Source organism: Dermochelys coriacea, chromosome 18 (genome assembly GCF_009764565.3).
Source record: "Dermochelys coriacea isolate rDerCor1 chromosome 18, rDerCor1.pri.v4, whole genome shotgun sequence".
NCBI classification, from domain to species: Eukaryota; Metazoa; Chordata; order Testudines; family Dermochelyidae; genus Dermochelys; species Dermochelys coriacea.
Window position 1 is genome coordinate 15,728,892 of NC_050085.1, and position 16,455 is coordinate 15,745,346.

At 48.5% G+C, this 16,455-nt stretch overlaps 1 protein-coding gene across 4 annotated transcripts in view; it reads right to left on the reverse strand.

Moving 5' to 3' along the window:
• Positions 1-16,455, reverse strand: part of ACAP3 (ArfGAP with coiled-coil, ankyrin repeat and PH domains 3) — a 160,001-nt gene that overhangs the window by 20,458 nt on the left and 123,088 nt on the right. For 3 of the 4 annotated variants that reach the window (XM_043499920.1, XM_043499919.1, XM_043499921.1), the window contains exons 11-19: positions 13,135-13,247; positions 8,762-8,813; positions 7,381-7,481; positions 6,096-6,207; positions 5,149-5,357; positions 3,958-4,027; positions 3,737-3,831; positions 2,732-2,946; positions 2,031-2,135 (exon numbers count right to left, since the gene is read on the reverse strand). In XM_043499920.1, coding sequence (XP_043355855.1) covers positions 2,031-2,135; positions 2,732-2,946; positions 3,737-3,831; positions 3,958-4,027; positions 5,149-5,357; positions 6,096-6,207; positions 7,381-7,481; positions 8,762-8,813; positions 13,135-13,247 — 1,072 coding nt within the window. Of the gene's footprint in view, positions 1-1,527; positions 1,624-2,030; positions 2,136-2,731; positions 2,947-3,736; positions 3,832-3,957; positions 4,028-5,148; positions 5,358-6,095; positions 6,208-7,380; positions 7,482-8,761; positions 8,814-13,134; positions 13,248-16,455 lie in introns of all 4 variants that reach the window. The other variant, XM_038376936.2, reaches the window with a different exon arrangement.

Below are 16,455 nucleotides of genomic sequence, written 5' to 3' on the forward strand. Positions count from 1 at the left end.
AGCAAGCTTCCTTCCTTCAGCTCGGCCAGTACATTCAATCTTGCCATGACATACACAAAGATATTCCAGTGCTGGTGCTCCCCTGAGCACAGGGTCCCAGTTCGGCTGAATAGTGCTGTATGGCATATTTGTTATAGGGACAATGCACCCTTAGACACAAGATCAAGAACATCAAACTCATTTCATTTCTGACCTTGAAGCAGGATTTGAATCCTAGTTGTCAGAGGTGCCCAAAGGCCTGTGAACTCCTGGACCGTAACTACAGCAGGGAGGGTAATTCTTAGCATATGGTTTATTTGGTGAATTTTGCTTCTTTTCCCCTTTTTCCAAACTGTCCATGAAGAGGCCCCGAGTTTCTCAAATTTCTTCATTATTCAAAATCATTTCTTGAAAAATGTCAGTGACTAATCCTTGGCCCCTGGATTGCTTTGGATTAATTCCCTGCAGGTAATGGATATCCAAAAGACAAACTGTTTTGATTGGATTAGGTCCCAGAAGCTGTTTCTGTGCCTTTACTGGATGAGCGCAACTCTTTGGATCAGGTCTCCAGTGTAAGAATTAAAATGTCACCTTGTGTGAATATTCTGCAATGTATAATTTTCAATGTGCTGCTTTGACAAATGTTCCTGCAAGCAAACTCCTTGCAGTGTTTTGTAGAAAGTGAATGCAAAAGAGAAGTGAATGCAGCCAACCAGGCTAGTTTGTTAAAAATGTGAACCAATATTTGAGGAAAACTGTTTAAAGGATTTGCCAACTCTGGCCAATAAAGGCCCCAGTTCTGCAATCGGATACACACCTGTGCCCGTGTGCAACATCTTTGACTTCAGCAGGATTCTGGATATAAGCAGGGGCAAAGGTCTGCCTCCATAGATATGAGTGGGGGATTAGAACCACGTGCACTAAGGGTTAGACTTCATTCTCAATAACATCAGTGCAAATAAAGAGCAATTCCAATAAGGACAATGGAATTAGTCCAGATTTACTCCAAGGGAGTGAGCGGCCCATGTCATGTACACAGAATCTGCCAAAGCACTCAGCACAAAACTAACTCTGCTCCCACGGAAGTCGGTAGTAAAACTCCCATTGCCTTCAACGGGAGCAATGTTAGGATAACACTGAGTGCTTTGGAAGAGTCCAGCGCTAACTATACTGGTAAAAGGATCGTTTCAGTTTAGCTAAAAATTCTGAATCCAGGAGTTCCCTGAAAATTAGCTTTTCCTGCTACTTGCTCTGGCATCTTTAGAGCCCGGACTCAGCAAAGCACTAAAGCATGTGTTTAACTGATTTCAGTGAGACTTAACATGTACTTTAAATTAAGTGTGTGCTTTGCTGAATCAGAGCCTAAAAAAATTCATCTGTTTGCCTCACTAGAATGTTTACCTATCTCTCTCTGATCTTCCTAAGGTACCTAGCACAGTGGTATCTGAGTTCCAATGATGTGATTGCAAAAAATACATCTAAGTTTTGGTTGGAACAAGTCATATCTTTGGGGCTCTTTCGCTGCTAGCTGCTATGGCGTCACCTTACCTCCGTCCAGGAGGAACGGCATACCGCTCCCACTGGGACCAATGCCACTCCAGGGGCCAGCTGCCAGCGGGTGCTGCATAGAGATGTGGCTGGCACCTAAGAGGAAGGTGGACGGAATGTGAGGGGAGTTAATCGTCACAAACACACAAAAAAAAAAAAGTTAGCAGTAAGACTTGCTAAAAAATAAAAAAAAGAAACAGCTGGTGAAATGCTCAGGTTGGGGGTAAAGAGCGCGAAAAAAATCCCATTCACCAAAATACAAACGCCTGGGATTGACTAGAAAGAGATTAAAAAAAAACAGTGGAATAAAAAGGGAAGTGGGTTGGGGTTTGTGCAAGTAACTCCCCATCACTCTCTTGAAACATTTCCCCCAGTGTGTGTGTGATTTAGTCACTTCTCCAGTGAGACAGATACCTTGCCGTTCGTCGGGTGCGATGCACATGCCCTAGAAGAGGTGGGAGGCAAAGACGTGCCCAGAGAAAAGCTGTGTTATTTATACTTACTGCGTGGTCCTGAGCCGGCGCCGGTGTCAAAGTATGAGAAGAGGGAGTCCAGCTCATCGGGGCAGAAGAGAGAGTCTCGCCGGAATTTCCTCTCCAGAGTGGCAGCTGTTTGCAAGGAGGGATTTTTAAATATGGAGGAGGAAAAAAGACAATCCCATGGTCGCATTTGTACAATCTGAGCCTGAACATCGAGTGTGCTTAAGAAGTGTGCAAATCTACGCAGATAACAAATGGGGAGCAGGGAAGAGGGGGTTAAATCACCACCATCCCATGACATTTTGGGCAGTTGGTAACCCTAGGACTGTATTCTGGGCCAGCTGAGTAAAAACAATAAAGGAGGTTTGAACCTAATGAAAGAACAGAAAGTTGTGGTGTAAAGGAAGCAAAAGAAGGGACCTGCTGGTCATCTCAGTGTAATGGTCCCACCCTCTACTACTAAGAAGGCTTGTTAGGAAGATACAGCTTGTTAGGAAATCCCATGGGTAACCTGTGCAAAGGACATGCTTGTGCACTAGTATTAGGTCTTATAGCCTCTGCAGGCTGCAGCCACTAGGGGGAGACAGGAGCACAGACATGTTATCAGATCCAATATACCTACATTGAGGACAGCGCTACACACACACCCGCACACACACAAAGGTGGAGGTGGAAAGACAGCTGTAGCACAGTATATAGGAAAGAAAGGAGGCATGGGTTTCCACCTGACGAGAGCGGGGCCGGAGATGCATTTCCTGCCTCATGCCGGTACTTCCTACGAGCTGTAGGGGCTTTTGTGGTGCTGTTGTGTCGCTGGCATTTCTTCACACTCCAGCGCCGGGGTTTCCTCTCGTTCTCCGCCAGGGCCTCCCCAGTAGGCAACTTCTTAAGGAACTTCTTCTCCACATACTTGACCTTGATCCAGGCTTCCTTGTCTTGCCTGAGGGCAGTGCAGGAAAAGGCATTTACTGTGCCATATGGGGCTCATTTAAACCTACCAAGAGAGCCTGGCAACTGCAGGCTCTTCTCACACCGCGACTCTCTGAATCTTGAAAGCGCATGGGGATGGGCTGATCTCCCATGGCACTGGGACAGTCTATGCCCCTGACGCTCAGGCCAGGCCAGGAAGACCCAGGCGCTAAGAGTCAGGATACCGGGGTTCTATTCCTAGCTCTGCCACTGACTCACTCTGTGGCCTTGGGCATGTCACTAAAGGCGGAATCCTCCAACCAAGGGGACGAAAGTCAGGCTTCTAAACAAATGGCCTGGTTTTCAGAGACGCTGAGCAGCTGCAGCTCCCAGTGACTTGCAGGTCTAGGCTGGAGGACATGCTCTGGAGTGGCAGCGCTCTGAAAGGGGCTGAAGGCAGAGGCCAGGGAATGGCTGGGCTGATGGGAGTGCCTTCAAGGAGGCCAGAACTGTGGCAGGAGCAAAAGCTGAGGGGGGCAGGAGAACAGGATCTGTCATAAAGACCTAAAAATAGTCCTTATTTCCAAGAAGCAAAACTAACAGGTGGTGAGAACGGTTCAGAACCGCTAGTTTTCTGGGGCAGTCATCAGCAGGCCATGCAGTGTAGCTGGCCGGGGTAGGGCGAAGCTGATCTCCCTTTCCATTTGCTACAACACTTCCATGCAGATATACTGACCCCCCCTGCTGGCCTGCACCTCAATGACAGAGCTTGGGGGAGTCATCCTCAAAGCGGACTGAAAGCTGGGTGGGCTCCGACTTACCTGGAGCTCCCCGCGGTGGGCTTCTTAAGTCCCAGCTCTTCGCACTGTGCCTCGTAAATCTGGTTCATGGTGCTGTTCCCCAGCTCGCACATTAGCTACGATACACCAAGTGAGGGACAAAGCAATCAGGAGAGCAGCCGCCTTTTGGCTCCCCCTCAGCACCCCACCAGGGACTCCCACCCCACTTCCCCAGCCTGCTGGCACTGAAAATCAGCACTCACTTTCAGTAACTCTGGCTCCCAGGAATCCAGTGTGAGAGAGCGGACTTTGGAACAGTGAACGCCCAGACTCCTAGAGAACCAAAGGGGAGACAGAGACAGGTTATAAGCTGCAAAACAGACTCTATACAACAAAGCAGAACTGCGAGTGGATCACAGGGTGAATGAGGGCAAACCCAGGTCTTATGTATGTAGCAAAAGGGATCAATTTAGAGAGGGAGAGAATTCCACACATATAGAACTGCCCCCTCTCCTGGCGGGGTTCCTAGTGAATTCTTCAAATGAAAGAGGCACCCGGTTGAGTTATTTGTCACTGAATTCTTTTTATTTTTATTCTCCTTACTTACAGTCCGTCCTAGGAAACCTGGAATGGAACTAGGTTTCCTTACTTGGCACTTGCATTCCACTACTGCAGGTGAGTGCTAGCTTGTTATTGTAGGGTTGTCTGTGAGAGCTGGGTTGCACAGAGCACATGTGGTTTGATATCACAGAGGATGCTAATAATAATACTACTAATAATTTGCACATGTATAGCACCTTTCCCACCATGGATCTCAAAAGCACTTTACCAAAGTGTGCAAGGATTATTCCCATGTCAGAAATGTAGACAGTAAGGCACAGACAGGGTAAGTGACTTTCCCAGGGTCACAGGGCAAGTCAGTAGCAGTTGGGAATAGAGTCTAGATCTCCTGACTCCCAGTTTTAACCACGAAGTTCTTTATAAATTCCAGGACAGGGTAGCTGGCAGTAGAGATCATAATAGCTTCTATAACGGCTGAAGGTTTTATTAGTTAGTGTCTGTAAAATGCTCTGTAGGTGAAATATGGTAAGTATTTTTACCACAGCCAAGAGATTACATTTATGTCTATATTTCACAAAAGCTTATGCTCAAATAAATGTGTGAGTCTCTAAGGTGCCACAAGTCCTCCTTTTCTTTTTGCGAATACAGACTAACACGGCTGCTACTCTGAAACCTGTAGAGTGAGTGTGTCACATACACACACCCTGTTCTATCTCCCTCACTCTTTCTCTCTCCCTCCCTTACACACGCCCACACGCAGGAGTGTTCTATGACCTTTGAACCTGACCGTATACACATGATAGACCAGCTCCTGCCAGACATCCCTCAGCGGCAGGCAGGCAAAGCACCCAGGCCCTCAGGCTGGGCGAGCAGCGCACAGACACACACAGTACCTGTGGATCCCAGAGCACTCGATGCACAGCAGAATGCCCAGGTTGATACTGGCCCATCGCGGATCCGCCTGGCCGCAGTCACAGCACTGGTCATTTCCAGGGATGCTCTGGACCCTCTGCAGGATGCTCTCCCCCTTCATACTCCGCTCCCGGGAGTCAGTGGCAGAGTCGATGCTGCTGGTAGAAGGGGAGGCGGTTCGGTCCAGTCTCTGCAGAGAGAGAAGGGGAGTCACTGTGTGCTCTGCTGGAGGACAGATGGTGGGGAGTTACGTGTGTGCAGGCAAAGAGGCAGTCTGATGGCTTAGTTAGGATTTGCTCTGCCATTCCAGGGAGACGGTATAGAATCATACTGGGAAGCACTGGGGAGGATGGCGGGGGGGCTTTTAATGTGACTGTCACAGGTGAAAAATGTCAGCTAGACACACCTGAGCTCATGCCAAAGGAGGGGAGGGTTGAGGATACCCCGATCTGTTCACTCCTTTGAATCGGAGTTTGGGGATGTGGATGAAGGGAAGCGTGAATCTTTCACCTGTGCTAGTGACTTCTGTCACCAGTTGGTGCTACACAACACACCCCTCACTTCCCCCCAGTAATACACACCAAGGCTAGCAGCACACAAATGATTGCATAGTATGTAACAGATCGATGCCTTGTGCCTTGTGTTTGTCTCATCTTACCAGAGAGTGAACTCCCCTCAGTGTTCCCCAGGGGAGTACATCCTGCTCTGCAGGGACTCTCTGGAGGACAGGAGGAAGGTGGGGGCTTCCGGACTGCACTCCATCACGTCCCCGACCCCGCTTTGTAAGCTTGCCTTTTGTTTGCTAAACTACAGTTGCCTTTGGGCCGGCACTGTCATCATTTGAACATCGGTACATGCTAGCAAGAGCCTATGCCCGGGAGTGACGCTGCAACAGCTTGCGAGTGCCTGTCCCTGCCTCCAGACTCACTTCGATGTAGTAGCTGTCTGGGCTCTCTCTGTAAGCGGAGGCGATGCTGGCCTGAACCGCTTGGATCCAGGCTTGGCGCAGCTTCTCTGAATCGGCCTGCAGCATGCAGCTCCTGGTAGGTGAGAGGCATAAGAGACACTGGTTGGCGTGAGAACAAGGGCTTGGGGTATGGGACCTGGGAAACCACAACACGGTGAGGTGCCTGAGTTTATGACCAGCCTCACAGCCTAGCTTCACCAAGGGGGACGATGGTATGGTTTGGAGATGCATGGTAAGGACATGAAGTTATCAGGCATGGCTTGGGGCAAAATTTACCTCAGAGAAGCTCTCTCTCCTCACCCCACCCCAGTTCATTAAAGCAGCCCTGCTTTTACCCCCACCACCCTCAGGTACATAGAGGATGGGTGGAAAAGAGGAATATGACAGTTCCTCTCCTCAGTGTGCGCCTCTGTTTCTCTCACACCACCTGTCCATTGCCCACAGTGCTGCTCTCATTAGGTTTCAGAGTAAACAACCGAACTAATCCCCCTCTCCAGCCTCGGCAGAGCAGTGAGGCTTGAGTGCTCCTCGCATCCCCATGCAGCCTGAGCAATGCCCCCACCCCCTGGGGCTCAGCCCGCCCATTAACGGGTGACAGCACCACGGCCTCCTGATAGGACACTCCCAGCTGCAGGGAAATGCATTATGGATACTGCCAACCACACACACACACATCTCGGTGTCCCCTCACCACACACTTCCAACCCTCCCCTCACAAGTTCCCTCCCTCATCAGCCCCCTAAACCCTCCCCCATGCACCACGTGGCTCCCTCTTCCTCCTCCTCCACCCACACAGAAAATCCCTCCTTTCCTCCCAACACACGCATACACACACACACACACTTCCCCGCACCCCCCCCAGGTATCCCCCCACTTATATGCTCCTTCCCCTCACACACCTGCTCCCTCCACTCTGATGCTTATAATGCCACCAGCAGCCGGCTGCTTCTTGGGGAGCCATGCTGGTGACTCCGCACTTTGTGAGGAAAAGCGGCCAGGCAGGCCCAGACCCTTATAAATTCCCTTCGTGCATTATTCAGCAGCTCTGGCAGCTCCCCACCCCGACAGGCTGTCTCCAAACACCGCTCAGCATCTGGTTGAAAAAAATCACCAGCTGATAGGACTGCAACTCTGAGTGCAGGCAAGGAGGATGTCCCCAGGTCGGAATCTACTTGCTGGGTGTTTTACAACCCCATACACAGTCACAGCATTGCATTCTGCAGCTTACAAGAGCCGCAAAACTTACTTGCTAGGTGAGACGACCTCAAAGCAAAATCTTCTCTCTATGTCTTCACAGGGCTTGACGGTACAGAGCCGCAGGTCTTCCACCACCACCGTGAGGACATCCTGAAAGGAGAGTGGGTGACTTTACACTCCTCTCTGAATCCCCATCCTATTCAGACCTGCCACAGATCTCTTCCCCTCCTCACCAGTTCCCTTGTCCAGAGCGCTCATTCGTCTGAGTGGACCTCAGAAGGCTCAGCGTTTTCGCTGACCCAGCCAACCTTCTTTGGTCTGCAAGTCTGGGCAGGCAAATCTCATGAAGATTCTCTAATGAAGTTTCTGGTGCTTCCAGCTGCTGATGGCCAGGCTGGAAATACTTTGAGAACAGGCTATCTCCTGGTATTTTAGCACATCCCAAACCAGCAGGAACCCCAAAGAGCAGGGACCTGATAACTAACAGGAGCAACAAGCTTTTCAAAACTCAGATACAATTTGTCTTGAGTTGTGGACAAAGGGTCGTGTGTGGGGGAGAGGAGGGAAATTGTATGTGTGTGTATGTTGGTGGGGAAATCATTGTGTACCCAAGCCAGAGTGCTCATGCCTGCACCTCATTTCCTACCAAATCCAGGAGAACACAATCAACACGACTGGAGATTGATCTTCAGTAAGTGTCAGGCGACCACAGCCTATTACGCTGATCAGTGTTGTCTCATTGTTTCCTGGTACTCCCCCCGTCTGTCTGTCTGAGTCCATTTGTTGCCTCCTGTCTTATATTGAGATTGCAAACTCTTTGGGGCAAAGGCTGTCTTTGTGTTCTGTGTGTGTACAGTGCCTAGCACCATGGAGTGTGGTCCATTACTGGGATTCCAGGTGCTACAATTATACAAATTAATAACAATAATACCACAGCCTGGAAATTACCAGCTCAGAGGGAAGCCCCACAGACTTTGCCGTTGTGCTGGATTTCAGTGCACGAAAGTGCTGTCTCCTGCCCCTTTTCCTCTCAGACAGACAAAGGAGTAACCAAGCCCAATTTCTGAGCCCTGCCGATTGAACAGACTACCTCCTGATGGGAACGGAGATTGCCCAGTGGAGCACCCACAATCCAAATGTGGCATACCAAACCGGGGCAGGAATGGAGTTACTCAACACATCACCTCTCCGTTACTCTGTCAGACAGCAAGACTGGGGTCATTATAAACACCAGCCGCTGTCCTTTGGTTGTCAGAGCAGCTTGGGTTCTGAGTCTAATATTATCTGAGAGGAAATTTCAGATCGGGTTTGCTGTCAGCTCTTCATGTGATCCAATTCTTCTTTACCCCATGGTGCCCAAGTCCCCAGAACAGCAGGACATCAGACAAATTGGCTAATCTGCTAATGTCATCTGAGATATGCTCACTGACCTTTAGCTTCTTCTGGTAGACCAGCTGGCTGTTCTGTATGGAGAACCACCTCCTGAGGAGAGAGAGGAAAGAAAGAGGCATCAGAGTGAACGGTGCCAAAGCTTGGGGGTGCGGGGGAGATGCAACCTACTTTCCCCTGAAGAACAGGACGTCTCCTCTGCACTTACAACATGTGCCCCTGGTTTTAGGGATTGTGGGAAATACCAGTGTGGGAATAAGATTTATCTTCCTTCTGAGACTAAAGAAGTGCTTTGCAATGTTAATGGGTTATTGTATCTGGCATTGAGACACTGGGGTGACAAGAGTTCTCGATACTTCTACAGAAATATTGACATACAAGAAGAAAGACAGAAAGATGGGGAGGGATAACATCAGAGTTGTACACTTTGTTTCTTAAGTAGGCCAGACCTCTTACCCCCGACTTGGGAGTTTGGGGGGGTGGGAGAAGCCTGGCTGAGGAGTGGGAATGACAGGGCCACCTTGGGGAGACGGCGCGGGCTGGGGAGCGGAGGGGAGGGCAAAAGGCTTCCAGCAGCCGGATTTTGACTAAAATCAGGACCACAGCGGACCCATTTGGTGCTGCAGGCAGAGGATGCTCTGTGATGCCTAAGCGCTAACCCCAAACTTTAACCTCTAGTCCTAAGATCACTGGCTTTCCCCTGTATCCACAGTGACTCTGCTCCCCAGCTACAGGCATCTGTGAGGTCACTGCATCAACCACGTATCCAGAATGACTTTGCTTGCCAGCCACTGTCCTATGTGAGAGCACTGCCCCACCCCTGTATCTAGAGCCTATCGAATCCTAACAGTTTGATTAGTGGAAATCAGGCCTTTCCGGTTTTCTGACTTTCACCAAAATCCACAGGGACGTTGTGATGCCCATCCCTCCATCCCCCACTCCACAACTTTCCTATAGCACGTATCACCATAGCATTGAAGAGCGCTTTACAGCTGGAGAAACTAAGGCACGCGCACACCCAAATTAAGTGCTTTGCCCAAGGCCACGAAGAGTCAGTGTCAGAGTTGGGATTATAACCCAGGTGTTCTCATTTCATTCCTGTGATTTAGCCACAAAGATCCTCTTTTGTCCCAGGGGAGCTGAGGGAATTGACAGCAATCCCTATTGTTACAGCCCATGGAGGCTGTGTGGAAATATTTGGGCACACACCAGAGTGAGGGAAGAGCTCAAAGGCCTTGAATCTGGATGTTTTGGCTGGCATGAGAATAAGTCAAACTCTCCCATTGTTTTGGGTCGCTGGTGTTTAATATGAACTATATGGGCCCGATTTTCAAAGAAGCCTCCTAAATCGTGTCTACAAAACGTGTGGCCCTTCTGTTTGAGCAAACAAACCCCTGCATTTATCACAAACCCTCTGCATAACGTTCCTAGGGTTACTCGTTAAGTAGTGGCACTTGAGTCAGTCTGAAACTCCTACAGGGTTTGGAGAGTTTTGGGGAAGAAGCCATTCTGCAGCTAGGCTATAGACAGTGGATTATTTAAAGTATTTATCACATGTTCAACACGCAAAAGAATTCGGTACCCTGGGAAAATGAGGCAAGAGAGGATTCTATTTTCTTGCTTGAGACATTGCTCAGAGATAAAAGGTGCCGATTGTAAAAGATTTGCTGTGTCTGCCAGAAAACAGAGCCACACAGGAGACTTCAGGCCATTCTGCCTGCTTGAAAGCCCCTTTTGATCAACTCCTGAGTGCGTTTGGAGCTGCAGCACTTTGAGCTCCACCTGGTGACATCCATTCTCTCCGGCAGTGGCAACGACATATTCTCAAGCGGCTTTGCTGTCACATGAAGCCAAGTGGAAAGCTCCCTTTCCAGCTGTTTGATCCTGGATGCTGCTCCTCACAGCTCTGTATCTCCTCCTGTTTGGTTTCTTAGCTGGGGCAATAACATCCAGGAATGTGCTGGACTGTGGTGCTGGATCTCATTCTGACCTCAGCGGGTCTTCTTCATCCAGTATCCTTCTGCGTATGTTTCCAACAAGGACTTCTTCCCAGGGCCCTTACAATCACCATGGCATCTTCCCACACACGGTAAGGGGGATATGCATGGCTGTGAATAGCTGGGCTGTGGGGGGTACGAATGCCTGTGAATAGCTGGGCTGAGGGTGGATATGCATGCTTGTATATAGCTGGGCTGTGGGGGGATACGGATGGCTGTGAATAGCTGGGCTGTGGGGGGATACGGACGGCTGTATATAGCTGAGCTGTGGGGGGATACGGATGGCGGTGAATAGCTGGGCTGTGGGGGGATACGGATGGCTGTGTATAGCTGGGCTGTAGGGGAGTACGGATGGCTGTGAATAGCTGGGCTGTGGGGGGATATGGATGGCTGTGAATAGCTGGGCTGTGGGGGGATACGGATGGCTGTGTATAGCTGGGCTGTGGGGGAATACGGATGGCTGTATATAGTTGGGCTGTGGGGGTATAAGGATGGCTGTATATAGCTGGGCTGTGGGGGGATACTGATGGCAGTGAATAGCTGGGCTGTGGGGGGCTATGTACAGCTGTGAATAGCTGCCTTGGGGGGCATGGGGTACCTTGCTCAGACCTCCCATGGATCGTCAGCAGGGGAGAGATGGGGACTCACTTACAAACGTCCATCCCTGCCCCTAACGTAGATATCCTGCAATGTAGGAGCTCATCATTAATTTGACACATACTGGAATGGTGTGGTGCCTTTTGCATCAGGAAGCCTGGCTCTGCTGAGTGAAAGACTGAGAATCACAGCAAAGCTCTGCATTGAAAATATGGTGGGGAAAACCATAAATGGTTCATAAATTCAGCTCAGAGGCGTGCCCAGTAGTTCATAGGTTAGCAAGCACCATATCCAAACCTCTGTAGCACTGGGCTGAAAATCTCACAAGAACAGCTGTTCTCTCTAGACTTTGGCTTCTGGTGCCTCAGGAAACCTTGAAGTGCAGAGAATGCACTTGACTGCCATGCAAATGGCAAGCACAGGGACTAAGAACATCAGACAAACTGGTTTGGAATGGCAAGAAAGGCCCAGCTTGAGTTGGAGGTGAAGGTTTCGGGAGGGAGGGGCTTACCCCAGCTTACCTGTCTCTAGGCATAACACCAACAGCTTCTATACAAAAATACAGGGATGTTGTGAACTGCTTGTTTGTTTCAAAGGCGCACACTTCTACCTAGCTGCAGAAATTACCCTGAACTTGGACAGACAGGTGACCTCTAGGTATTACATCATTGCACTGCCAGGTGAGGGGGAAAACATGAGTGAGTCAAGGGGGCATAGATCTTATGTACTAATAACAGAATCCAATGGTTTGAATTCTGCTCTCAGTTGCACCAGCGTAAATCAGGCCCGTTGACTATCACAAGGGTTACTAGACACACACAAATATTGACTGAGGAGAGAACCTGATACCACCTTTGCTTGCAATTCACCTAAGTCCATGGGAGCTAGGGAGCCTCCAGAGCTGTGCAAGAGGCATTTATTCAACTGCATCCCCAATGAGCCATCATGTGAAATATTTATAAGTGACTGAGAGACGGGGCAGTGCCCAGAGGAGCCAGGTCACAGCTGCACAGCTGACATTTCCAGGCTCCCACCTCACTCACTCCCAGGGAAGTTGGATACTAGCAGCTCTCAAAAGCCAGGCTTGTCCTGCTGTGTTGGATGTTTCTCTTAATAGTTACAAGCTTACAGCTTTCCTGGGGCAAGGCTCCAGCTGCTTTGTGTCCTGTGCTCCCTGCATGAAGCCTGGTGGTTGTCCTAAGATGGAAGGTTTTTGCTGTCACATTTGCTTGCATTTACCAAGAGGCAGCAAACTGCAGGCAGGCTGACTGCCCTGGTTCACCCTTTATGACTATACCAGTTCTTAACAAAGAAAGAACTAGGCTAATCCCAATGCATGTACGATCTCCCGCTGTACTATTTCCATGGTGACCTTGGGCCCTGATGGACCAGACGGCAGGTAGCTGGTAAAATAAAGAAGTAATAAAAAAACAAAGATTCACTGACTTTCAGTGGAAGAGCTGAATGGTTCCACAAACATTTTCAGTGCCCGGAGAAGTCAGTTTGTGCTGCAGACAGTCTTCACTATCTATAAAATATCCAGCTTCTTTTACTATGCCTAAACCTTTCTCTTTAGAACATAGACCCTTCTTATATTAAGTGACTTCACAAGTTAAGCACACAAAGAGTAAAGTGATGCTGCACTGACAGACAACTATGCATCAACCCAGCATCACTTCTCTGTGTGGGCCTGGAGCTGATGAAGCCACTTAAGCAAAGGATAACACCTGCTGAGTTGTCGCAAAGGCAGTGTGTGCTGCCACTCCGGAGATGCATTCAGAGCCCTCATCCAGTTATCAGTTGGGATTCACATTACTTACCGATTCCATGTTTTGAAAGCATTGCTTGCTCTCTTGAAGAGGTACCCTTCCATCACCACTCCATTGGGGGCATCAACATTAAATTCCACCTTGGAATCATCGTAGGAGAAGTCCTGCAGGTTGAAACAGATTGAGAAAACACATCAGGGGATGCTGGTGCTGCTCAGAGCCATAAGAACTAGGGCAAGGAGCAAAGTAAAAACACCCAGATAAATGGGAAACTGTGACCCCAAACAGCACATCAGTGTTAGGACCATGAGGATATCTAACCAGGAAACATGTGAACACCTGTAAGAAGGTTCTGTAACTGCAGGGGTTATTTAAAGCAGCCTTTCCCTCAAGGGAGGCCTATGCTCCAATCCTTGATTAGGTTGCAAGTGAAAATAAGTTTGCTGGTGTCAGCCCTTATTTTTAGTCGAGGCTGGTTTGCATCTTGAGAGTACTTCTTACAGAAGTAACCCTCATGATGGCCACACTCTGGTCCAGAGGTTTAAGACACAGAGGGTGCGGTCAGGACTTGGGTGCGGTGGCAGAGCAGAGTGGCGTTCCAGGACTGGCATAGCTGAGGTGATACACAACAGGTAGGAGGAATACCGGCAGATCCAGGGGAGATAATAGGACCATAATTGCAGAAAGTGCTGGAGCTCAGGAGTGAGATGCATGGGTGGGGGCTGGATTAAGAATTAACACTGGAATAGCTGAGGTGGTGCAGGACAGAAAATGTCGAGGCAGATCTCTGCCCGTGAGAAGCTTGTTCTATCTGAACATAACATAAGAATGGCCCTACTGGGTCAGACGAAAGCTCCGTCTAGCCCAGTGTCCTGTCTTCTGACTGTGGCCAGTGCCAGGTGCCGCAGAGGGAATGAACAGAACAGGTAATCATCAAGTGATCCATCCCCTGTCGCCCATTCCCAGTTTCTGACTGAGGCTAGGGACACCATCCCTGCCCATCCTGGCTAATAGCCATTGATGGACCTATCCTCCATGAACTTATCTAGGTTTTTTTTTAACCCTGTTATGGTTATCTGGTTGAATTTAGTGCTCCCTGTCTCTCACTGTCATGGCTATTCACATTCCTCTCCACAATTTTGGGTTTGTCTTATTGCCTGAGAAAGTGTTCACAAATTCAGTTAGTTCGGGCATTTCCCACCCTAATGATTGTTCACCACAGTGCCAAATTACTCCAGTTTCCTGGCTTAGGGTTTTATCAGTCAGGTTTAGGCAAAATAAGACCTTTTTTGAAGACAGTTTTAAGTAATTATTTTTTTTATAAAAAGGTCACCCACAAACCACTGCCTCCTGCTGGGCATATTTTCACACAACACCCCTGATAAACAGTGCCTGCAGAATCCTCTATCTCACATTACTGCAATTACTGGGAGCCATTAATTATTCTCACTCCAGTATCCTTAGCTGTTTCTGTTGTTAGGTGTTAGTAATGTGCATGCAGTTAACCACTGCTCCTCCTCCAGTGAAAGCTGGGGCTACATTAGCAGCTAGAAAGAGAAAGTGTGGCTGGCTTGGTATTTTGATGGTTGAAAATGTCCAGCCTCAAGTGCAATCTGAAATTGGCAGTGAACAGACAGTAAAATGCATATGTTCAGTGGTTATGTTATTCTGTGTAACTGGTAATTGCCTGCCCTGGATGAGCCCATGATCAAAGCAAACATGAGCTCGTTTACCATGTAGCTGGAAACAGGGGCAATGGATGGTGTTTCCAGGAGGGAAGAAGGAAATCACCAATCTCATTTCCAGTTAATGCATTCCACACACCAGCCCCGAGCTTTACTTATTCATCTGGCAAACAGACTGCCAGTCACATCTTCACCTATCTATCGCCCTGATAGCTGACTTCCTGAGCTTGGCATTGCTGTGCCGGACAGATTCCATGGATTGTGGTAGCATGTGAGCAGGGCAAAGGGTTCCAGTAACAGTTCCCAGAAAATCCTCATGGAATTCTGCTACCAGCGGAGGGCAGTGTCTCCTCCCTGATGGAAACCAGGTCATGGAGCCTGAATTACTTTCCACCCTAACTTGCTGTACTAGGAAGCCAGTTTTTTCCGCTAGCTGCCTTCACCATTATATAGTACTCTGCATCCAGCTCCTGCTGGTATCACATGATCCTGAGAAAGGTACAACACAATCCAATGGCTGGAAGTTAAAGCTAGACAAATTCAGACCAGGCATAAGGCATACATTTTTAATGGTGAGAGTAATTAACCATTGGAACAATTTGCCAAGGGCCATGGTGGATTCTCCATCACTGGCTATTTTTAAATCAAGATGGGATTTTTTTCTAAAAGCTCTGCTCTAGGAATTATTTTGGGGAAGTTCTCTGGCCTGTGCTACCCAGCAGGTCAGACTAGATGATCACAATGGTCCCTTCTAGCCTTGGGATCTGTAAATTTATGCTCTTGAGCATAAATATTTCTCTCCACCCTGCTAGATTCAGAGGCCCAGCCGCAGCACAGCAAAAAGCAGCATCATTAACTTAAGTGCCTTTACCAGCTCAGCACGTGGAGACTCTAGTGATGCTGTGTTGCTAGGCAACATGCGCTTCAGTCTCATTAGGATGAGTTATTTCCATGTTCGGAGATGCCAGCTTGCCAGGAAGATATCAGAATAATAAGAATAATACTAGTAGAGAAGGAGGAGATATAATGGGAGAAGACTGAGTCATTGCTTGAAAAGACAGTGTGATGCCCAATTAGCCAGGAGAGGCCATGCTGTAAGGCTCCCACTTAAAGGGGGTCCACTCAGCCCCAAATTTACTTGCCATAAAGGGGGGGTGAAGCCCATGTGGTCTCCTTTGTGGATGCTTTTTATGTAGCATTACAAAAAAAGATAGAAGGGATTCTGATCTCACTTCAATCCACAGCCAAATCTATTGGCTTCAGTTGAATTACTGCGGAAAGATACTTGCGTAAATGAGGTCAGAATCTGGCCTGTTTGTTTTAGTGTAAACACTGTGAGCCAGAAAACGATGTCTTCTTTCAAAAATGTGTGACAAGGCTAGGGCATGAGATTTCCAGTGGTCAACATTTGCTAACTGATACCATACAGCTACCACAAGTATTTCCTGTTTTAGTTAAAGGGGGTTCTGGGGGATCTCAGGTTCCACACAGTGGAAACTAATGATAAATACGCTTTAAATCTGATGACTGTGTTGTACCTGACTTTAGGGAAGAGGTATAATTTGGGATCTAAATATGTTAATCAGGCTTCTTCAGCTGTCCCAAAACAGAAACACATTGTAATAGCAAGGAGAGAATTTTGCTGACGAATGCAAGAAGGACAGATGGGCCATATGCATCACTGAGG